The sequence below is a fragment of the Orbicella franksi genome, chromosome 11 (genome assembly GCF_964199315.1).
Source record: "Orbicella franksi chromosome 11, jaOrbFran1.1, whole genome shotgun sequence".
Lineage (NCBI taxonomy): Eukaryota > Metazoa > Cnidaria > Anthozoa > Scleractinia > Merulinidae > Orbicella > Orbicella franksi.
Window position 1 is genome coordinate 18,636,633 of NC_138155.1, and position 25,047 is coordinate 18,661,679.

Here is a 25,047-nt window from a genome sequence, read left to right on the forward strand (position 1 = left end):
CTCAAAGGCCTGGCGAGAGCCCGGCAGGACGTTGGTAGGACGCCCGACAATGCCTGGCAACCACAGCGCGGGTCTTCGCCGAGATTTAAAAAATACAGCTGTAATTTATACTTTTTTGGGCACACAACGGAAGAATTGCTTCAAGCATTGTTCTTACAATGTATGGTAAGTGACAACTGAGAGCTTTTTCTCTTTTTCATGTCATAAAGGATAAGTGGCGCCTAAATGTGCTTATATGACTTATATCACTAGTTGCAGGGGTTCTTCGGTCAACCTCTGTTCCTGTCGCTGTGTTGGGACTGTTAGAAATTCAAAAGATTTGGGAATATTGATCACCACAATGCATTTTGGGGGAGAGTTTATGGGCGATTTGTATTTGAAGGGAATGCCATCTGGACATGGAGGAATTTGACTCATTCTAATATTCTCCTGCGGATTCCACCTGGGCACGGGGATGGGGACAGAAAAGACACCCCTTTTGCATACCTTTGATTGAAAAAAGGTACCCCTTTTCACATACTTTCCATAACTGGTCCGTATTATTCATTTAGTCTTGTTATCATTTTCATGTAGTGTAAAACAAATGAAATGTTACAGCCATAAGGGGTGTCTTTTTGAAAAATGTCTCATTTCTACCCTTTTATATACCAGAAGCCTGAAAACAGTACCCCTTTCAGGCAGAGCCTCCCTGTATTGGCCATTATAGGCAGTTATTCCCAAGAAAAAGTGGTGAAGATTGATTGCTTAACTCTTGGTTCCTTTTCCTCCTGTTAGCTTGGGTTGACCCCAGGGGATTCTTTCTGAACTACTTTTTGTGGTTCTGGCACTGCCTTGTAGGCTTTTGTCAATTGTGCTAGCATAATTTTTGGCATACTTTAGCAAACCGACCATAATTTTTAGCTTTTATCTCAATTTAGCACTGCTAGCGTAATGTGGCTTTTCTGACCTTCACGAAATGACATAATTTTGTCATGAATATACTTCTTTTTACTTTTTCTGTTTCTTAAAACTTCTGTTACTGTTGTCTTTGGGCCGCCCAGGGTCAGTGTGATGTTTCTTGGTCTTAGGCCCCGTGCATATGGCTCAGTAGTGAGCTGACTCAGCCTGACTGAGCTCTAAGATCTCATTGTCAAATTTGAGTGCTTCCCAAGTTCCAGTTCAGATAGTTCAGCAGCCTACAATGTCATACAGAGAGCTTCCATCTCTTGGGAGCGTTTACTTAAACCGTCTTTAAGTCAGAGCGAATTAACCCAGTTCGTACCCCCACCACAGTACAAGGGGGTGGTGGGGTTGATGGAACCCCTCCCCTAGGGTTTCGTTCTGTTAAGGCACAAAGAAATACATTTACATAGATTAGATAGCCCTTTGCTATTTACGACGTGAAATGACATCATTTGACCTGCCATCTTGGATCTCACTGTTTTCTTGAAAAGTCAAGAAATAACCAAAATTAATACAAAGTCAAGTTAGGATGCTTAGAAATGTAGAAAACGGTAGTTCCAAATGGCGTTATTCCTTGTTTTGTGTTTACTCGCCCTGTTTTATCTTTATTTTGCTTAAAAACCAAGTGGCATAATTTTGATGCAAGGAGAACAATTTAGAGAAACAAGCATACCAGTAATTTCCAAAATTTTGAGCAGTGCTAGGAGCATAATGTGCCAGTTTTACAAGCACAATTATTGACAAAAGCCTACTGGCTTGGTAATCCTGTTTTCTTCTCCAATCCCCAACCCCCCCCCCCCATCCCTAGATTTTCTCTTCCCATTTTAAATTTTGTCTCCAAAGCCAACCAGTGAATGATCAAGATTTCAGAAGATTTATTTCCTAAACATATCCAAAGATAACCTTACTCTTCTTTTTTTTCATATAAATTATATGTTTTTTTATTTAATGCATAAAGAGAACTTACATAATCAATATTGCACCCTTTATGGTAGTTGTACATTTGCTATTCCTTTTCTACATACAAATCCACATCCACATTGTTACAATAATTATTGTGTTATCAATTCATTTCATTGAGTCAGTGTCACTAATAGACTAATTTTGATATATTATTTAAAACAATAGACCTCAGTACAAGACTCTGGGGAATAACTAAAGAGTTTGTGGGGTTTATTCCCCAGAGCCTGATGCTGAGGTCCATTGTGTTAGGCTGAATCTTAATATATTGAAATTGGTCTATTAACTAACACATTATGCTAGAAGTCAGTACATATACGTCAGTTAGACTTATGCAAAAAAGAAAATAAATAAAACTGGAGAAAAGTGCAACTTAAAAAATATCAAATTGATTTCATTATGAATACCAGTATTAGATTACATTTCAACTTAACATTTCTGAACTACATGAACTACAACTACACTTTAAAAAGGCCTCTTACATGCTGCCAGAATTGGTAATTTTCATTTGAATGAAATGCTATCACACAACTCTAGCTGTTTGTAATTCAGAGTAATCACTGATAACTTTACCTCATCTCTGTCCTTCTTGGTCCTTCCTGTGGTGAGGGCAAATTAAATTTAACAGAGGCTAGGTTTACACACTTGAGGATTGTAAATTACTTAATTAAATTGGTTCTATATTGACCCAATGATTTAAGACATTAATTTCCTTTACATAAAACAAACTGAATAGCTGTGGACTCCTAAGTTTTTGTTTGTAATGAAAATAACTATCATTTTGAAACATTTTCTAAGGTTTGAAAAAAATCATTTTTTTCAACGATTTTTTTTTTCTACGATTGATGAAATCATCCGACTTGTGAGCAAACATAACTTGACATGCTACGAAAGTTATGTTTTTAGTGTTAGCAGTATGAATTTTTTGTAGTTGTAACTCAATGCTTTAATATCAATTTAAAAAAGAGAGAACTTTGATACGTGTTTTTTTTAGTGTAAAGCTACATAATTGCTAATCAGGAAATATACGCTTTCTTTCAAGTAAATGCACTAAACAATGAAATCCCGTATATCAAATAAGCTGGGTCTTCGATAAGCTCAAGTGCAAGTGAATATATTCAATATATTTTACCAAATCCATTAATTGTGTTAAAACCGCATTAAGCTCAATTGTTATCTTTCTGTTGAAAGCAAAATGCAATATTTCTTTAAAGCGTGACGAAAGAGAATTTACATGTAAATCTTCAGAAAGATCGTAAAAAATACGTTCATACTATGACGTCACGGCGAACTGGTTTGTTTACGTCTTGTGGTTTCCAAGACGCCGCAAAAGAGCGCGTTGATTGGTTAAAAATTACCTGGCAACGACGCAACGAAACAACATCAAATGCGGCTGACAAAAGAGAAAGCAATTTGTGAGGCTTGATTACTTCGAAGCAGCGTTTTGGGATTTCAGAACGCTAATATACTGGCTGCGATTGAAACATCGAGAGTACATGATGATAACTACTAGTCAAAGGAAACCATTAGCGGTTTCTAAAAGGGGAACGGGAGGAGATGCAATTTATGTGGACAGAAATGGCAACGCGGATGTGCTACCACCATTGAAACCGTCAACGAAAGGCAATGTAAAGGCCCATGAATCTAGCGTTTCTGGAGCTCTACCGCTTGTTGGGGGAGTTCAGGTACAACAGCTGTTTGAAGAAGAAACAAACCAGCAGAACAAGAGCAAGATCGCGAATGAAATACAAGCTCTTCCAGCCGTCCATCGCCCGATCTCGGTATCCGGGAATGCGTCGCCTTCGTCGGGAAGGAGATCCAGCGCTAATGGCTCGGGAACGCTGAAGTCAAGAGGGCTACCCATGAGTCCAGAACAGGCAATGAAACAGTTCATGCACAAACTAACAAGCTACGAACATCATGAAATCTTTAATTATCCCCAAATCTGGTTTGTTGGACCAAATGCTAAGAAACGTCAGGGTGTGGTTGGTGGCGCGAATAACGGAGGCTATGATGACGATCAGGGCTCGTATATCCAAGTTCCACATGATCACATCGCTTACCGCTACGAAGTTGTCAAGATTATCGGTAAAGGAAGCTTTGGACAAGTTGTAAAAGCTTACGATCACAAGACTCAAACTAATGTGGCGCTCAAAATGGTCCGGAATGAGAAGCGATTCCACAGACAAGCAAAAGAAGAAATCAGGATTCTAGAACATTTGAAAAAGCAAGACAAAGACAACAGCCACAATATAATTCACATGCTTGACAATTTCAATTTTCGTGAACATGTTTGTATGACCTTTGAGTTGCTGAGTATGAATCTTTACGAACTTATAAAGAAGAACAAATTTCAAGGTTTTAGTGTTCAGCTGGTACGGAAATTCGCGTACTCGATTCTTCAATGCAGCGACGCACTTCATCGAAACAGGATCATTCACTGTGACTTAAAACCAGAGAACATTCTTCTGAAACAGCAAGGCAGGAGTGGAATTAAAGTTATCGATTTTGGCTCAAGCTGCTACGAACATCAACGTATTTATACGTACATTCAAAGCCGGTTTTACCGCGCACCTGAAGTCATACTTGGAGCTCGGTATGGTATGGCGATTGATATGTGGAGCTTCGGTTGCATTTTAGCTGAACTTTTGACAGGATATCCTTTGTTCCCTGGCGAAGACGAAGGAGACCAACTCGCTTGTATCATTGAACTGCTAGGCATGCCTCCTCAGAAGTTATTAGACAATTCAAAGCGAACGAAGAACTTCATCAATTCCAAAGGACATCCGAGGTATTGCACAGCGACAACATTGCCAGATGGTAGCACAGTTTTGACTGGTGGCCGTTCCCGGCACGGAAAGACGCGAGGCCCACCTGGCTCTAAGAAATTCACAACTGCTTTGAAAGGTTGTGAAGACACGCAGTTCATTGATTTTCTTCAGAGGTGCTTGGAATGGGACCCTGCGCAACGTATGACTCCATCACAAGCCCTTCGACACCCGTGGCTTCGAAGGCGCTTGCCTCGAGCACCCGACTCGAACGCAACCGACAACAAGCCTTACCACCGGCACAACTCTGGATCGGCTGTAGCCAAGCTCCCACCAGCTGCTCCTACATCAGGGAAAGCGAAGCCACGAAGACAAATAGGGGAAATTTTGGACGATGGACGCGGTGTTACAGACTCAGCTAAACTTAACACCAGAACTGTGTTGCCGAAAATAGTTGGAAGATAATTTCTATAAGTTAATTCAATTCAGCATATAAATTCTAAACAATTTTTCGTTTACCACGAAATGTTATATTTTTTCCATGCCTTTTGGGCACTTTTTTAGGAGGGCTTTTAGTGTTTTTAAGGTAATCACACCAACTGTGATGCTTTCGCAGTGGACTTCTGCTTTTCATCAAGTGTAAATCGTTTCGACTCTTACGTGTACATCTACGTATAAAGCTCAATGGATAGTGATTCGAACAAACAACGAAATGAACACTATTTTTTTGGGAAGAAAAGAACCAATTATATGATCTAAAAAGTTAAGTTATACATAACAACGCTGTAAAGAATTGAATTTTATTTCTGTATATACGAGTGCAGTTAGGTACAATTTTATTATTCACCTTGTATATATGCATGTTTAGCTATTCTCATTCATGATGATGAAATTATCAGGATGAAATTTTATCCCCGAGAAAGCAGACCAGAGTTCATTTTAAATGTAAGTTTAGGGAAGAAGAGAAGTAAATATTTCTACTTTTCCAAAGAAATCTCTGTTTTCTTTGCTGTACATTCCCAGTGTGTCGTTGCAATGTGCATGTCATTTCCAAAGATAGCTATGTCAAATAGTTCATGCATCACCTAATGTTTGATAACCTTGATCTACAATTAATTTTAACACAGCACCTCAACGTTGCAACGTGTTTGATTGCCTTAAAAACCCAATAGGAATTGTTTCAAAGCAAAATTTACAGCAGAACAGTAGCCAGAAAGAGGACAAAAGGTCCTTACAGGCTGGGTACCCATGGTATGCCATTGTTTGATCTCTGTTCTCATCATTTGGTATTGTTAGGATACCAATAATATTTCTGTAAAGAGACACACAAACGTTGGCCTACATACTTCAAAAATGGAATTTCCAGGTAAACTGGCTACTCAGAAGTGGCTTCACATTTCTGCAGTATTCAAATTTTGGCGAAGTGTTAATTTTAGCATCATCTGTTACGTAACATTCATTCATGCTGCATTGTTCCTAATTCATGAGATCAACAAATTGTTTCAAAGCATGAGTTTTCAGAATGCTATTAATAAATTTTTGGTCTCTTTCCAAGAGATTGAAGCCCCTTCTTGTCAAACGTACTTAGTTTCCTGTCACAATCACTAATGGAAAAAAGGGTCAACATTTGCTGTCTAATTTGCTGGAGGTGGCATTTGCTGTCAGTGTCATTTTAACAAATATTGGCACTGAAATGACTTGCTTATTCATAATTAATTTCAAGACAAATAATTGCACTGATGGATCTACCCTTGAAATTCTTAATGCAGTTGCAAATCATACAAGAAAACTAACCTGCAACTTTTATCACTTGAAAAAACTTTGTATAGTTATTTTTCTACTCAATAATTTGTACTTACCACTTTTTCATCATGATAAAATCACAAAAAGCAGCAAAACAGACACAGGATATAATTGTGTTTGGGTAGCAGTGGCCCTGCCAAAGGGGTTCTCATGTCAATTCTCTGGATTTTTAAAACGTCTTGTCACTGTGTTATCAATACATTATTCTACCGGTCAGATAACGGAAGAAAACTGAGGAAATAGATGTATTTTGTTGCAAATACCATATTGGATGAGGTTGAGCAAAATATGTGATTTGTCAGTGGAAAGCAGATCAATTATTTGCCAAAGCTGAAGGCCGAGGCAAATTAATAATCTTTGAGACACTGACAAATCACGATGGCTTGTGATAACTGAGTTCAATAATTGTGCTATTATCCGATCACCAAGTTTGTTTTCATATTTAAATCACTCTCTGATGGCTCAGGGAAGCAAGCTGCCATTTTTCACGATAGTGTGGTTGCAGTAATTTTATTTCGCATGAGAAAAATATTATTTGCAGCAACACACATTTAGACTGTATTGTGCATGAGCAGAACATTATTTTTAGGCAGTTATTTCCAGGTCACGTGGTGGGCACTAAGCCAATGAAAAGGAAGAAATTACTGCACTGAATGATAATTTGATATTCCTTGTCAGAATTTACTGTTGTAAAAAGACAAAAAAAAAAAACCCACACACAAAACATGAAATATCCCATCATCCAGCACATGGAAAGTACATCAAAATTTTACCAAGTTACAAACGAATTCACACTGTGATAACATGATGGCTGCAAACTTGCATAATTGCTGGGTCCTGCAGCCAACCGATTTTCTTCATTGTTTTCCAAATCAATGTCCTGCTATGGTTATTGTAAATAACACAGTGAAGCATTTTTGAATCTTAGTGGTTTAAAAGATTGGCACAGCTGGTTTGCAAAGCATCCACTAATATTGCCATTCCCCAGCCCTCTACAATATGGTAATCCACATCTACACATATTTAGGTCACCTTCACCATTTGGTTACATTACCCCTACAAATGTTGTTGTTACCCATTTCCATAGAATAGTTTTTCAATTGAGTGTCGTAAAACCAAAACCAAACAAGTTACTTGCCAATTTGGACTACTCAGCCAATCTCAAACCGTAGTAAAACCAAAACCAAAGTAATTGCCTGATTACTTTTGACACTCAATTGACACTCAGCTGAGTGGAGAGTGCACTGCAAGACTAAGTTATCTTGCCCAAGAGAACAACACAAAATTTCTGACCATAGTTCTTAATCATTTCCTACTGTTGAGGATATTGAGAAAAGATTTGTTCAAATTTAATGAAGTTTAATCATTGTGATTGATACACAGTGATATCTCTTTAGTAAAAGAACCAAAGGACCAGTGCTGAGAGTCTGTAAAATAGAGGAAAGGACCACAACAATTCTAGTTTCTCAGGGACAAAGTGAACTTTCTGCAATAACAGAGGTGTCCATATCATAGAGGAGTCTGTAAAGAGAGGTGCAACTGTAGTGGACTGCATCAAAAAAGTTTACCGTATTTACTTGAATAAATGCCGCGGCTTATACTAAATTTTTCAACACTCAAGTGCAGCATTTATTTGAGGGTGGCATATGGCAAGAGCATTGAAAGAGCATTGAAGTATACTCACTTTGAACTGAAACGCATTGTTATCAATGAAAGCAAATTTCCAAAGCTTGTTTAAAATGAACTACTGTATATTGTTCTCAGGTTTTGATTATATTCCTTTGAGCTTTGAATGCACTGATATTAAAACATTGTTACAATCAAGGAAAATAAATTTTTTAGGCATGCTCAAACTTGATTATTACTGTATTTCTTTTTTGAGTTTATTCCAGGGCAGTGTTAAGTAATATTGCTGCTCTTAAATGCAGCGTTTATTTGAGGGCAGTGTTTAATCAAGTAAATACAGTAACCACGAAAGGAAAGAAAGTAAACACTCTTTACAAAGCCATCAAGTAAAACAGTTCCTTTTTTGAATTCATTATTTACTTTACTCTACTTCTTACAAATATGTCAGGCAAGTTACAATATTTATATTAGTAAAACCACTTATCTTGTGCTTTGAGCTTCTAATGTACATCATTATGCTGTCACAAATGGCATTTTTAGTATTATGAATTAACTTGTTTATTTTTCATCATATTATAATGTGCTTTAAGCTTTTAATTCAACCTCCATACAAAAAAATACACAACAGGAGTTTGGATAGTTGAAATTGTTAAACAAATGTGTTATTTTCTCTTAATCTTTTCTAAGCATGGAAAACCCACATGTCTCACAGGGATTTTCAGATGTTTTGTTATGGAAACAGAAATATGTCTTTTGTTGCATCACTTCTGAACCCTTACAACAGACATTTTCCATTCTGTGGCTAGCAACATTGACTAGCTGTTAACCAAAAAATCTCCTTACTAATTTTCCAGACCTGCTAATTTGTTTTAATAATATTTTAAAATTAGTTTTGGAAATTTAAATTGAACAGATTCAGAATGCCAAATGTCTATCTGTGGGTTTAAATGAGAGCTAAAGAAAACTACGTTTTCTTAAACGACAAAGTAAGCTCTTGGACCTCTGATGAAAAGGTGATTTCTGAACAATGCATAACAGTATTTTCACTAATAATGAACACAAAGCTACACAATGTACTATTATAGCCTGAACATACTTGAAAATATAATCAACAAACATCAAAGTAACCATGACAAAATTTCAATTCTGAAAAGAGCAATTCAATGAAAGCAGCTGGCTCTACAGGCTTGACATGAAACAACAGCTGCTAAAACCTGCACTTGACTTGTACTTACAAGTATGCAGTCATGTACATGTATTTTAAAGCAACATAAGAAATACAAGTAACTAAAATCAACTCATGAAAAATGTTGCATCACTGACAATATAGCAACAGTTTAACAAACTTATCTGCTCTTACTTTAATGAGATATACATTTATGTCAGTGTAGAGGTGCTGTTTTACTACAGGGTGCTGGGTTACTACAGCCTTCATTCACCAGTACGACAACAGACACGGTTTTTGCACTGCAAATTTTGACATCCACTGGCTGTGTCAGGGTATGGACCCTCATCAATATTATCACAGTAGAAAAACTGTGTGTGATCCAAATTAGGACAAACAAAAACCAAGTCCAAAAGTCCTTCAGCTGTCACTTGCAGACAGCCTGATAAATCCAGATGCCTCAGCTTTGGAAGTCCTCCATACCTTGCCAAAGCCCTGTAAACAAAAAAGTTACAAAATTAATCAACAGGATGAAATGATTACATGTAAGATGAAATCACAATTTTCATGACACATCCAGACTCCAGTCCCCTGAGCTACATAATGCCCTGTTAACACTTTTTTTGTCTCATGTTTCTGTTAAATTTTATCATCAGTCTTGTGTTTCCCTTTATATTAGCATCTACCTTTTTCAAACCAAAAGTGGACAAAGTCTTTATCCTATACCAGACTATGTAGCTCTAAAAGATAATTTCAATGTGACATTTAATTGTTGTTCATTATTCAATGTATATTTCTATGAATGATTGAATTCCAGTGAGGGATGTCTCTCTGAAGCATTAGCTGGGTGAAGCTAACAGCATTCCTACATGTCCAAGGACCAGCTTTACTTCATATACACAACCACATCAGCTCTGCAGCTGTAATTTTTATTGTGTTAAATAAATGCTATTATTAATATGTATGATTATTATTATTTTTATTACTATTATTATTATATAGTATTTTTATTAGTAGTATTCATGCGGGAACGAGATAGATTCCATAAATTAGTAGAATGTGTATTGTAAAGTTTGAGAGTAATTTTCTTTTGTTTTGTTTTGTTTTTTAAAATTACTTCTCATGTACTGTAATCGATGACACAAACTGCAAATACTTTTGCTACGTTTCTGTGACATTTAAAGTCAATCCAATTCTCAGGTTTTCTCAATTTTATTCATTTCTGTAAAGTACATTTTGCTTCCTTTTTTAATGATTTTAATACAATTGTTACATGTAAATAGTTTTGTGCTGTTAATAGTTATCATGTGAAGTTTTAGTGAAGAATTTTAATGAGCCCCTGAAATTTTTATTAATTTTTAATGAAAACGTTATTCTTATTCTTATTCTTATTTTCATTCTCATTCTTCTTATTTTTATTCTTCTTACTATTAGTTACACAGGGTCCGAAATTGACTTTTTTCGGCAGGCACCAACTGGTGACTGAAATTTTTTTTTCAGTCGCCAAATGGAAAAATGTGGTCGCCAAAAAGTGTCAATAAAATTTTTACTTTGCAGCGAAACACAAACCAAAATTTTTGGTCGCCACAGGCTTGCCAGCAAAACATCTGCAATCGATGTAATCAGGAATCAAACAAGTGCTGAAATCATCTTTTGACCACTTTGACAGATCTACATTTCCACCTTTTGACGCCCAAAGAATATCTAAATCTTCATCTAATTTCTTCACGATGTTCCGTCCCCACCTTGTGATAAATTACGGAAAGATTTCAGAACGTCTTTGGACACCACATCGCCTGGATAAATATTTGTGGTGAAAGAACGCATGTGGTGTCTTGCGCCTGCAATACGTATGTTATGGGAAACTGCTGAAAAAACATGGCAACGAAGCTTCGCACTGATCGTCGCTGTGAGACGTTGTGGTAGATTTATAATAACAGGAATATCGGTTTTATACTTTGAAAGCAGTGGAAAGGTAAAAAGGAAGTGACCAATTGACGGGCGGCTTTGAATTTTATTTTAATCGATTTGGCTGAAAATCAAAGTTATCGTTAGTGTAATTATCGTGGCATGAAATAGTTAATTGCCCGCTGGTGACCAGTTGTGAAATTCTGGTCGCCAGTGCAAAATTTTTAGTCGCATTGGCGACCAGGAAAGCGCAGTTTCGGACCCTGTTACACCTGTAAAATATCTCACATAGAAAGCTATTAATTTTGTTGAAAGCCAGGTAGGGAGTTGTTATACATGTGAGTGGTAACTTATGACTTTTCAGAGCCAGTGGGCTCAAGAGCAATCTGCATTAACATACATTTTAGCACACAGCAGTAAGCAGTGTTGCTAAACACTAACCTCTGAGCCAGGGTTATCAATTGGGAAATACAAATTTAATTGAAATTACCTTAGTCCTGCATCAGTAACCTGGTAACATCCAGACAGTCCCAGATAAACAAGCCCTCGTTTAGCAGTCTCTGGAGTGATGCTTATCAGTTTACCACATGAACACTGTGTATGGCAGTCACAACTGCTGTCCTCAATATCAGAGATTCCTGATCCAACAGGAAGTTTTCCCAGAGAGGACGACAACTTGAACAGGGTTTTATCTGTGATGTTCTTGCAACCAGATACTTCAAGAAGTTGTAACTGCAAGCCACCACCCTTTCTGAACAGCCTGAAATTACAAGAAATGAGATATGCGAGCATGCATCTATAACGCAATGTTCAATGGCACAAACAAACAACAAAATGTTGTCAATTATAATTTCTGCTCTCCAGAAAATGTGTGGTAGCAATGACAGAAGAGCAATCCCTCCAGACTTTCTTAGCAGTGACATGATATTAAATATTGTAATATATTTTTCTGATGGCTACAATAAACTAGTTGTTGTTGTTGTCAATCACTACTCAAACCACATTATGACATTATATTCAAAATCCCATGTCTTTTTCAAGCTGGCTACAGATAACATATTTTGTAAACTGCTGAACATGAACTTCTTTGACTCTATCAGTATAATTTGGACCCAGTCAGATTCTTTACATTTCTCTCCAACCTCCCATGTGACTTCAAATGATATCAGAACTATAGATTGTGGGTTTGGTTCAACTGAGTCAACTAGTGAAGATGTAAACTGTTGAAGACCCTGACCAACACTGAATAATAATATATAGATTTAGCCAAGCCTACAAGCGGAGCTCCTGGACCGGGTTGTTTAAAGCCCGATTAAATTAACCCAGGATATGCGAGAATTTTGATTTGAGTTTTGTAACTTTACAGTGAGGTTTTCTGTTTCTGTTGTTTGGCCTTCTGTTTTGAGTTTGAATAATCTTAAGGTCCTCAAAATACACAAAATAAAAACAGCGAAAAACATTTGAATACAAGAAAAATTATACTTCGCTTAACTTCTATAATCCCGGGTTAGCGTTAACCGGCTTCTTAACAACCCGGCTAACACGTTAACCTGACATGAGCCCACGATTCAATTGAAAACAAGCACTTAGTCAGCAGTCAACTTCAAAAAACACGTGACCTTGCTGAACTCTTAACTTGAGCCTGCGATATGGTCACATGATACTGGTCCATGGATACCTTGTTTTGACAGGTCAATTGACCAGAACATGGATGTCCAATATCAAACAGGGATGCTACAAACTGAGGGTGCGTGTCTCTGTCAGCCTATAAGCATGGCTGCCATCTTGGGCGACTCCGTCGTCGCCACACGTACGCGCCCACAAGCAATATCGCTAGCCATGATAACCATATGAGAAAATCAATTCATGGGTTTCCTTTTCTTTCCTATATGTGTATGGGGCTCCGTCGGGCCGCCAGAGCTCCGCTAATAATAATAATAATAATAATAATAATAATAATAATAATAACAATAACCATAACAACAATAACAATAACACAACAATAACAATAATTAACTAATAATAATAATAATAATAATAATAATAATAATTAATTGAGCTGGGGAAATCTTTATTGTGTGATGTTACAGTTTTGTTCATTTCTGACTGATCAAAAACAGATGACAGTCACAGGGCTACACTTACCACACCATCTCCCAAAATGATATTTAATGATCTTGACAAAACTATTTAGTTACAATATTATTCTTTATTGTATGGCTGTGTCTCACAAGGACTGGGAACTACTGAACTCAAAAATTTCATTGGCCGAAATCAATATTGACTGCGGTCTAGATTTTCCCATCCAGACCGGTATCTAGACCGGTTTCATTTTGCGTTGAAAAAGTGGCAAACTAAAATACAAAGGTCCTCAAAAGTATTCTGTATTATATTATGTACGCTTACCCTTTCAAACCCAAGTCTGACACTGCAGTTTGGGATAAATCAAGCTGCCTGATATTAGGACAATGTGACAAGATCTTGAATGCCTACACATTACACACCAAGAAGAATTAAATAATCATTACACCATTATCATAACCAAAAGATAAGCATCTCATATTGTTTTTAATGTAAACAACAAAAATCCCATGCTTGTCAATTGTGTTGTCTGCCAGTTTTATAACACTGCCAGCTTCAGGTTTAGAAATGGTCAGTTCTAAATCAAGGGTGCAACTTAGTTCCTAGGCAATGATTTCATATTATTTTATTCAAATCACTTACCTTAAAGACTGGTCAGCAAAATAAGACAAAAAAATTTACAAATAAAATCAGTAATATTTGTTATTATTTATTATGAGGGGCAAAGGTTTATGTATCTAACCAGATGCATTTGCCAAAGCTCACTATTATTTTACGCTTCCTTGCCATTTAATCTTCCAAAGTTTAATTACCAAAATTTGTGGAATTTTATTAATGACAAATTTAAATACTCTGGTCTCCATGCTCTTTCTAAAGTTCATTTGTGATATTCCTACAGGGATGATATGGAACGCCAGAACTGTCTTATGATACTTTTTTTTTATTATATTGGGTGGTTATGTCATTATATTTAGTACTTATGTTATTATATTTGGTGATTAACTCATTATACTCGGTGCTTATTCCATTATACTCGGTGCTCATGTCTTTATATGCGGTGCTGTCTTCATTATATTCGGTGCTTCCCTTCGTTATATTCGGTGCTTTCTTTGTTATATTAGGTGCTTTTTTCATTATATTCGGTGCTGTTTTTATTATATTCGGTGCTTTCTTCGTTATGTTCAGTTCTAACTTTGTTTGGTGTTTTCTTCATTATTACGGGTGCTAACACTATTATATTCGGTGCTCTCTTCCTTATATTTGGTGCAAAGGCCATTATATTCGGTACTTCCTTGTTCGGTGCTTACTTCATTATATTCGGTGCTTTCTTCATTATATTTGGGTGTCACAAAAACTCAGACCCCGAAACCTCAGACCCTGAAAACTCAGACCCCTCGAAATTAAAAACTCAATTGTTATCACCTGAATTGCTCTATGGCCACAATGGGGCGAGATGTTTATCTTCTCCGGTTTATGTTGTTGCGTCCATCGAACGGTGAAAAACAAATATTTAACTTCTCAGGTTTATCGCTGTCGCGTCGGTCAAATATTGAAGAACTAACAAGGTTTAGAACAGCAGCCGACACTGTTTTTCAAAACAGACCTTTTTTATGCAATCGTATGCAGCAAAAAAATGTGTTGCTCTCTGAAACATACTCGTTTGATCGCAATCTGCTTTTTGACTTTATGTGCGTTGCGTGACTGTCGGCACGTAACCCGCAGAAATAAACAAAATTTAGAAAAAAAAGAAAACAAGAGTACTTAGAGATAGCCATGTTTGCATTCCAACTTATAACAGGAATAGTGAATATTTCTTACAGGAAACAGTAAGTTTCAAACCAAACACTTCTATTTCTTTTTTTTTTTTCATACTGCCTGGATTAGTTAATTATTAAATCTGCCTCGTGGCGGGGCCTTTGCGCCAGTTTTCAATTTTCGTTCACTCACATTTCAAGACCAGACATGGCGGTTCAATCGGTTCGACCTTCAAGTGCTTTTTACGTGTTGACTTTTTACGTGCCGACAGTCACGCAACGCACATAAAGTCAAAAAGCAGATTGCGATCAAACGAGTATGTTTCAGAGAACAACACATTTTTTTGCTGCATACGATTGCATAAAAAAGGTCTGTTTTGAAAAACAGTGTCGGCTGCTGTTCTAAACCTTGTTAGTTCTTCACTGTTTGACCGACGCGACAGCGATAAACCTGAGAAGTTAAGTACAGTACCGCTCAAAAGTAAGTTACCACCTCTCGTCTCGTTTCTCGCAAGACGAGTCTCGTTTCTCTCGAGACGTTTCTCGTTTCTCTCGAGAATCACTGAAGCGTTTAGTATGGCGTATATTACGCGTAAGAAACCGGTTACGGGTAACGATTGCCGCTCTGCAGTTCGTTGTCAAATCGATGGGACCGTCCAACATAAAATATGCATCGATCGTTTGCTCGATTCATATCGAACAAAGGTAATATCGAACATCGAACGTAACTACAAGTAGAGTTACATGCGTTTCAATTCGTGCGATCACGGGGGCAAAGGGTTGATTTTGCGAATCTTGCTCACTCTGAATGATTCAGTTACCTACATTTGCTCGCTCTGCAATAACCGCTAACTCAAACAAACATTTAATTTTGCATAGGAGAAAAACGTTCCGGCTTTCGGCATGCGCCAGCGAGTCAATTGTGAATGGGAGTCATGAAAGCGTCACGGAAATTGTTGAAAAAATGATATCTCCGGTTCTATTTGGCATAAGTCGTTCATTCAAACGCTGAAATACGATATCTTTGAAGACAGGAGTTTTTATCAAGGTTTCACAAGTTCGAATAAATTAGTTATTCGAATGTAAAGTGAAGTGAAGTATGATCAAAGCGTGGCGTGCTCGCAACTTTTGAATAAAAAGTTCAAGGCTTACATGTATGTGCAAAGCGTGTGTTCACAAGTTTGAATATTAAATTATTCGACGGAACACTTAGCGTCGTTTCGTATGTTCGCAATCTTTGGATAAAAAGTTCGTCGAGTTTCCCGACAAATCAGTTGGGAGCGATAGTTGGCAAAACATAGGCGGCGCTGCTGTGTTGACTTGGTGATCTCGATCGCTGCTTTAACTTCCCACACGTAGATCGGGTGACAAAACTCCACAACTTTTATCGTGAATGTATTTACAAAAACTAAACGTTAAGCAAGTCTGGCTGGAATAAAAAAAGGTTTGGCCGATGTATATGAAACAATACTGGACGCTTGAGAATTTATAATAAACACATGGTACACACGCATTGTTGATGAGAATGAAAATCGTGTCTACCACGCTAATCGATACGATACGATACAGACGTCTTATTAACAAAACAGGTTTCGAATACCGACGAATGCGTAGCATTGGTACTTCCAGTGCACTCGCAAGAAACGAGACGCGTCTCGCGAGACGGTGGTAACTTACTTTTGAGCGGTACTGTAGTAACAATCTTTTATTAGGAAGCTCCATCACTAAAAGTGGTTGAGAAGCTTGTAAAGTTGATATTCAATCTTTTCACTCTGGCACGACGACTGGCAAAACACCAAGCTGTCGGAGCTTTCCAGAAAGGCTTTATTACGTGCAAGCTTCTACTTCATGCCTCTCTAGCCTTGGCTCTAATAGCACTCGCCGGAGATGTTGAACTCAACCCTGGATATAGGAGTTTGGAGGATGTTAGGATGTTGGAGGATGTTAAATATTTGTTTTTCACCGTTCGATCGACGCGACAACATAAACCGGAGAAGATAAACATCTCACCCCATTGTGGCCATAGAGCAATTCAGGTGATAACAATTGAGTTTTTAATTTCGAGGGGTCTGAGTTTTTGGGGTCTGAGGTTTCGGGGTCTGAGTTTTCGTGACACCCGTTTTTCCCGGCTTTCCCTAGACTACCTCCAAATTGTATGGCCCCTTGCGAAGACTGGTGACGATCATATCAACGAATGCACCGAATATAATGAAGAAAGGACCGAATATAATGAAGTAAGCACCGAACAAGGAAGTACCGAATATAATGGCCTTTGCACCGAATATAAGGAAGAGAGCACCGAATATAATAGTGTTAGCACCCGTAATAATGAAGAAAACACCAAACAAAGTTAGAACCGAATATAATGAAGAAAGCACCGAATATAATAAAAACAGCACCGAATATAATGAAAAAAGCACTTAATATAACGAAGAAAGCACCGAATATAACGAGGGAAGCACCGAATATAATGGAATAAGCACCGAATATAATGAAGACAGCACCGCATATAGAGACATAAGCACCGAGTATAATGGAATAAGCACTGAGTATAATGAGTTAATCACCGAATATAATAACATAAGTACTCAATATAATGACATAACCACCCAATATAATAAAAAAAGTATCATAAGACAGTTCTGGCGTTCCATAGGATGACATCATGATCATACTTGTGCAAACTGATCCAAAACTGTTTTTCCAATGTGACTCAGATTGACGCTCAACTTGGGGTTTAGGTTGGGCTCCTAGTGTGGTTTTTGACTGCCCCCCCCCCCCCTCAACCACCCCACCACACTGGAAACTTTTCTTATTACATTACCAATGCCAGCATAACATAATTTATAATGTAATTTATAGTTGTCATGGTGATTAAAACAATGTCAGTGCACTCTTAAGGTCAATGCATCAGTCATTATGTTCAAAGCTACATCAAGATCAGGATAATATAAAGCAACAATCTTGTTGAAAGCAGTCAAGCTAAACCAAGGTTGTCAAAAGTAGCCAGCTGCCAGCGGATGTCATCATGTACTAGTCTTGATCATCTTGACTGGCTACACTAGTACTGTTAAGATATTAGTCTCACTGATTCTTTGGAAAAAGATTGTTAAAGCAGTTGCTTACTCCAAACAAAACAACACCTACTTTGACAGTTTGTGACAACCATGAACATATCATTGCCAGGAAAGAGTAAGTTGTGACAAAATTATGTTTACACTCAGCCACTCATTATACACTATCTCTGGTTGAATTTACTGATTATCTTTAACTGTACTCAATACTGTTATTAACTTCCTTTTAAATAAGTTCAATACATACAAGTTTGTCGAGATGTTAGAGATCCATTTCTGAATCTTCCAATTTATTAATATATAATTTCTCTGTAGTGTGCATAGGATGCAGATCAAGGCTTGACAGTGAGAATAGCAATTATTCACTTAAAATCTCTTTATTGTTGTTTGTCACTCACCAGACCATTACTCAGCATTGGACAGCAGCCAAGTTTTAACACCCACACAGATGGGCCCACCACTGGGATAAGGTATCGAACCAAGCCCAGCAGCTGACGCATCTCAGTGGGTGTCTCACCATCACTGTCTGTCTCAGAGATTGACTCAGTATCACTGGAACCTTCCTTCTCAGAATCTGTGTCAGTAAAAGAACTTTTACACAGAAAAATGAATTAGGATAGTGAGTAGCATCTAATTTCTACAATATCAATTACAAATTATTATTACAATATCATTACAATATCATTGCAATATCTACAATTGTAACACAAACAGTTTTATAAGAAGAATGCAGCAATTTACTGTAGGGATAATGTTACATAACTGCAGAACTGTGTTATGTATTTTTTTAAAATCTTTTTTATCTTATTCTTTTATTTAGTGTAAGGGTAGAACCATGTATTTAATTAACAGACCTTTAGATCCCTCCACGATTTTCCGTGCTCACATACTGAGCACACTTATCATCACCTGATCACACAACAAAAACTGTATGGAGAGTTTGATGCTTCAAGCTTAGGACTGACAAAATGGCCAGCAACTTAAATGTGAGAAGTTTTTTTTGTTCACTTTCTAGGTATCCTACCAACAGTGTATCATGATCTTACAGTACTCATAAATACACACTTTCTACCTCTGAAGTTCACAGGATTTCGAGTAAAAGTGTCAAGTCAATCTCCAAAACAGTTTCATATTGTCAGTCTGAGTGGATATGACGCCAAAAAGTTCAGTTTCATCAAGCACCATAAAAAATTTAGTAAAAAATCAGAATGTTCTAGGCTTAGCCAATAGGCTGTCAGTGGATGAGTTAAAGATAACAAGAAAGACAATGATAACCCATTAATATTTCTTACCTGCTAAAGGTTGTAGACTCCAAAGTTTGAACCTCAGAATCACAGTTACAACTGCACATATCTCCACTGTCTGCCCCAAACCTCCAATCCTTTTTGAAGATCCAACGCACAGGGTACAGCTCTCTCCACAACTCACCATCTCTAGCAGATTGTGACCAAAGCCGACAAACCTGGGCACAGTGGCACAAGTCTTTAGGTCCCAGGTATGAGAAAATCTTCAATGTGACTTCAGCAGGAAAATGCAGAAGCAAAGGTTGGTCTTGTGCAACCACAACATCATCATCTGTAGTCAAAGTCCTTTTTAAATTCTCAACATCCTTAACAGTGGATGTGTTAGTCTTTGAGTAAGTCCTTTCTTTTAAGTAATGTTCTCTCACGTTAGTCCTTTGTGAGGCAGATTTTTCAAAGTCAGTGTTATCACTTTCTTGATCAAAACTGTCAATTTGTTTATTGTCTTTTTGTGAGGAGCAAAAAGAAAACTCTGTATTGTGGGCTTTGGCATGCTGAAAGAAAAAAAAAACAGACTTGGTCACAAATTTAATCAACACATAATGCCAAGGGCATCCTACCGGTAGCCCCATCAACAAATTTAAATTTGTCAGATTTAATCTTTGAGGTTGTTCATTTCACAAACTTTAACGAGGTCTTGTGATAATGTTTTTGCCTTAAATTTATTCTAGTTCATGAAAAATAATCCATTTCTTTAAATGTTCATTTGAAAATTTGGTAGTGCATCCGTTTCATCTGCTCTTAGTACTGTTTTGAGTAAATCATGAAAAAAAAAAACTGCCCAAAAGCAATGACATATATATGTAACTTGACTGTGGAAGACATTAGACTTATTTTGTTGGCTCTCTTGAGATTTAACTTCAGATCTCAACAGGAATAGTATGCACTAGGAATACTGAAAAAGAGCCATTACGTCAACTTCTTAAGTGAACTTTGCAGATTGAAAGCTCAGGTTTACTCTTCTGAAGTCCTGAGTCAACAAGTATTTACCGAAGAATTAAATACAAATAACATGCCTTACAAAATGTTAGAAACTGAAGGAATTCTTTGAAGGTAAAACCCTACATACCTCACTGAAAACAGAATGTAGATGAAGAACTCTGGCTTTGATCTCTTTCAACTCTTCAAAAGTGAAATATTCCATAAGTAACGGTTGGAATACCTGAAACATAATAAATCATTCAAGACTGAATATATACAAAATGTATCTTACTGTCTAGTAATTCAAGAGCCAGCCACTGTAAGTAGTATCATTGCTTGAATTTCAATGTAAACAAAGTGAACATAGAATGTAACGTAATTGGATAAACTTGACAGGAACAAAATACACATATACAAACAGCCATGTACAATGTATACTGTTGTTTTCTAGGCAAGGCCTGCTGGATTTACTTTTTGGTAAATGCGTTACATAACAATCATTGTCACAAAGCATTTTTTTTCCAATCAGTTGCACATTTCACTTGTAACCAGTAAAAAGTTCATACCATAGAATTACGAAAGTAACTGCCTTGCCACTTACAAATTACATGTACGTTTAGCAGGCCAAAGAGGTCACTATACTTCCAGGAAGCCATTATTGTTACTTTCAGTTTAATTCTCAGCTACTGAACACAAAGAGATTTTGTAGCATGAATTACAGGGCAACATGATAAGCAAATGAAGATTTGGAGGACTATATGCAATTGGGCCAGGCCAACGGTTAAGAAGTCCACATTCAAATGTAAGTGCTGCCATTAGGTTTTTGGTCACCGGCTTGATCTTAACATAAACTCCTGCAACAAGCTTGCAACTACACTCAGCAGTATCACTCATTATTATTTGGCTAGCTCCGTGAGCAGGCAAGATGAATCAAATACTGCGCTGTGATTGGCAACCCTAGCGGGTAAGATGGAGCTATCTTGCCCACTCAGGACTACCCGCCGTGTCCTGCAAGAAAAATTTCCTCGAAAGCCATATAATAAATCCTTTATTGACCAAGCTTGTTTGGTCAAGATGGCTGGATATTGGCCTCGTTCTTTTTTTGCGAGTTTATGGAGCTCGGCTCTGTCTCGGTCCATAAACGCGCACGAAAAGAACTTGGCCAATATCCAGCCATCTTGACCTCACACTTGGTCAATAAGCCATATTTACTGTATACAACCCTTAACGACAACCCAGAATGTGTGAAAACTTTGTTCTAAACTTTCACTCTTACCTATCTGTACTCTTACCTGTCTGCACTTTTACCTATCAATTAGAGTCAAGCATGTTATTGTTTATTTCTTCGATGACGTATACCATTCAAAACTTAGCACTGAGGAAGGGCTAGGCCCGAAACGTCTGCTAAATAATTGACTTTTTTGATACTATTTTTTAGAATCTATAACTTTTGAACTATTTACAGTACACTGTACAGTGCACCCACAGATGCTTTTGCACTACTTCAGAGATGGCACACTTTTCCGATTTTTTCATTCAAACAAAAAATAAGCCTCTGTCACCACTTGATTTATCATGCTGAATATACTACATGTAAATACACTGTATGTGTTCAAAGTTTCAATGTGTTGCAAACTCATGGAAATATGGAAAGGTATGCCAGGGTGCAAGCACTTGTCCCTGATATACATTTTATTCCAATGAAACTTAGATTGCTTATTTCACGGTTGTGTTCCAGAAGAGCATGGTGCCACAGACAGCCAACATTTGCCTTCAGGCAACTAAGAAAATTACTTTTTCTTGTAAACTTAAGTGCTGGGCACCCAGGATTTCATCATTAGGAACCGTTGGACTCTTTGTAATTTTTCTTAGACCCCAGCCTTGACACATGTATTTACTAAAATTCAGAATGATAAATTGATCTATGGGTGTGTTTTTTTTTCTATAGTACATTTGACATTGTGTGACATTGTTAAAGTGGTTACTTTAATTAGGACACCAACACATGTTATAAATAACATGTTGCTTGACTTGAAACCTTACACAATAGATTTTGCTTTTGAGTGGTATGTTTTGATAGGGCTGTTACTTCTGGGAGGTAAGAGGGAGCAATACTTAATCTAGAATTTCCTCAGTATCAAAATGAAGATCAAAATGGTACAGATTTTTAATAACTCTCTCTTCCACAGAAATTGCCAGGAAAGAGAGAGAAAGGGAACACACAGTATAAAGGGAATGTTACACTTAAAAATGGCAAATAGGTTCTCTTCTCTCTTTTTCCAATCACTTTCACCAATCTCTTGTAATAAGTATATCATTGAGGCAAAACATGTATTTTCAGCAGTGAATCCCAAAGATCTGTTAATTTTATACCATGCCTTGAAGAAAACAGCTAATCAGGGGTTCTGATGTGTCCCACTGGTCATCATGAATGAAACTGCTCAGAGCCACCGTGTGTTCCTGACAAAAGCCTAGCTGGCAGCATGTGTAAGGTGATTTCTATTCAGCTCAGTTCAAATTTTGAGAGAATCTTCAAATTTGAATGATGAACTGAGTTATTCTCTAGAGTTTTGAGTTTCTATATTCTAAAACTTTGGACAAAACTGTTACTAAAGAGGAAACCTTCGGGGAAGACTCAGGAAATTGTTTCACAGTGAATGAACAATCAAAACAACAGTAAGGCTCAATTGAATTGGGCTGAATTGAAGGTGCATCTCTGATCCTTCTCAAAAAGAGCAGGAAAGAAAAATAATTTTGGTCCTTTGGGTCTTACATTCTCACCAAAATCTGGGAGCCTGAGTGCCCTTCCCAGATCCACCCCTAAATTAATTAAATGCTATGTTATTGTGTTTTCACGATTTGCATTGCACCTGCATTACCTCTTCTTCATGCCTCATGTGTGGAAGGAAATCTTTTTGAAATGATTCCAAAGCTCCTTTCAACCTGTCCTCAAAAGCATTCCTGTTCAAATTAGTCCTGCTTTTTGAAGCACACTTAAGTCCTTTCTTTGTCAGGGACAATATTTCCAGAACATGATTGTCTTTGTGAATGTCACGCACAATAGCCTGAATTTGTTCATTAATCAAGCGATGCTGAAGAACTGTCATAATACAAGTGTTTTCAATTTCTTCATGATGTTTGAGTTCTTGGAAAGTAGAGTTGATACACCCCAAAAGTCTCATAAGGGACACATCATCTTTGAAGTTTGTGGTTGATAGCTGAAAAAAAAAAGCAACTAGTAATCATGAACTCATCAAGAAAGTCTTGTTTTATATACACAATCATGGTTGCCACAGGCATAACTTTTCAAAATTCCATGACTTTTTCCTGATAAAAATAAAATTTCCCTAACCAAATAAATACAAAATGTCAGAGAAAACAACAGTTTCTAGCCTCATTTTTCAGCCATCCTTTCTACTCTTTCATTAAGACTGATAAGTTTTCAAGAAATTTTCCTTCTTCTTTACGTAAAAATATCACCAAGATCACAGAGCCAGAACTGTTTCTTCCAACCTTCACAGGTATTAAATCAGCCCTGTTAAATTATTCCAATTTTCCCTGACTTTTCTTCAAAATGTAAAATTTCCCCTGACTCAAAATTCCCTGACTTTTCGCTGACCTTGAAGAATTTATTATTTTCCCTGACCATTTCCTGACCTGTGGCAAGCCTGACAATAAATGTTCACACGCAAGCAGACATAATTTATTTTGTGGTGCTCCCCTGTAAGCACTTAATAGCTTCAAATCAAACTTGCCATTTGTTAAATTTATCAACTAAATTATGAGTTTTTTTTACAAGTCAAATCCTTCCTAAAGCCCTGGCCAAACGATTACAACAGTTCAAGCAACGTATTGCAACATTGTTGGCCCAGTATTTGCAAGCCCCGGCCAAACCATCACAACATTTCGACGCAACATTTTTGGGTGCAACATGTTGTGCTCATTTGGCCTATTGCGACGTGTTGCAACATGTTGGGAGTTGAAAATCGTACTAGTGCGCATCCCCTGGCGCAACATTGTCGCACGACTACAACATCATGCAACATCCACAAATGTTGCGTGAAAATGTGACCATCTTCTAATTTGAGCGAACAACACCCAGCATGTCGCAACATGGTGGCCAAACACCCAACAATGTTGCGATATGTTGCGTTGAAATGTTGCGATCGTTTGGCCGGGGCTTAATAGTTGAGTCAATGTTTCTGTCCAGAGCAAGTCATCTAAACCGTATCCGAGGATCTAACAAATTCGCAAATATAATGCTTGTGATACCAGGAAAACGAAAAACATGCAAAAATTATTATGAGAAGATTGACGAAATTCGCCAGTAAACGTAAATTAGATCACACTGTAACGACTAGAAATTGCCAATCAAGATTGTTCAAAACAAAAACCTGCAGATTGCAAATATGGTTAAAGTGAAATACTTCGATCGGCCCGTTCGAGAGTGACAACAGTACATAAGCTAACAAATACGCTTTCCTCCAAACGTCAAGAACATACCTTTTCTAATGCTTCATAAACGAGCTGTTTCATTCGCATGTGAGGCCCAGTAAATACATCTACTTCTTCCGGACAAGGGTAATGACACAGCGCCATCTTGATTTACATGATACAACACACACCATACAACCTCGAAGACTGATGGGAAATGACGTCATATCTATTGTCTTTTGTTTGTGATTTTCCCAAATACGGCCAGGCACTTCAATTGCATTTGTTGAACTGAAATCTACTTCCTTG

The 25,047-nt window shown here is 37.3% G+C and overlaps 2 protein-coding genes and 1 long non-coding RNA gene across 3 annotated transcripts; 2 read left to right on the forward strand and 1 right to left on the reverse strand.

Annotated features, from left to right (window-relative positions):
- The first annotated feature begins 48 nt into the window (after positions 1-48).
- LOC145503157 (uncharacterized) lies at positions 49-10,743 on the forward strand. The gene is made up of 2 exons (XR_014051442.1): positions 49-165; positions 10,082-10,743. It is a non-coding gene; the product is annotated as an uncharacterized LOC145503157 (long non-coding RNA).
- LOC145503092 (dual specificity tyrosine-phosphorylation-regulated kinase 2-like) lies at positions 3,302-5,896 on the forward strand. The gene has a single exon (XM_081482535.1). It carries the CDS (start codon positions 3,399-3,401, stop codon positions 5,133-5,135), a length of 1,737 nt encoding a protein of 578 aa, XP_081338661.1. The 5' UTR covers positions 3,302-3,398; the 3' UTR covers positions 5,136-5,896.
- LOC145503089 (F-box/LRR-repeat protein 5-like) lies at positions 8,497-24,987 on the reverse strand. The gene is made up of 8 exons (XM_081482529.1): positions 24,808-24,987; positions 23,184-23,522; positions 20,453-20,545; positions 19,375-19,877; positions 18,481-18,673; positions 13,579-13,661; positions 11,663-11,932; positions 8,497-9,759 (listed from the first exon to the last, which is right to left on the reverse strand). The coding sequence occupies exons 1-8, from the start codon at positions 24,901-24,903 to the stop codon at positions 9,531-9,533; spliced, it is 1,806 nt and encodes a 601-aa protein (XP_081338655.1). The 5' UTR covers positions 24,904-24,987; the 3' UTR covers positions 8,497-9,530.
- Between the last annotated feature and the right edge of the window lie 60 nt (positions 24,988-25,047).

What these genes read in the sequence shown, in the direction of transcription:
- LOC145503092 (XM_081482535.1), top strand. Translation starts at nt 3,399, where the DNA reads ATGATGATAACTACTAGTCAAAGGAAACCATTAGCGGTTTCTAAAAGG.
- LOC145503089 (XM_081482529.1), bottom strand. Translation starts at nt 24,903, where the DNA reads ATGGCGCTGTGTCATTACCCTTGTCCGGAAGAAGTAGATGTATTTACT. An exon ending in TTTATGAAGCATTAGAAAAG is followed by an intron (nt 23,523 to 24,807) that starts GTATGTTCTTGA and finishes TTTTTTTTTCAG; the next exon opens with CTATCAACCACAAACTTCAA. An exon ending in TCAGACTTGGGTTTGAAAGG is followed by an intron (nt 11,933 to 13,578) that starts GTAAGCGTACAT and finishes TTGTAATTTCAG; the next exon opens with GCTGTTCAGAAAGGGTGGTG.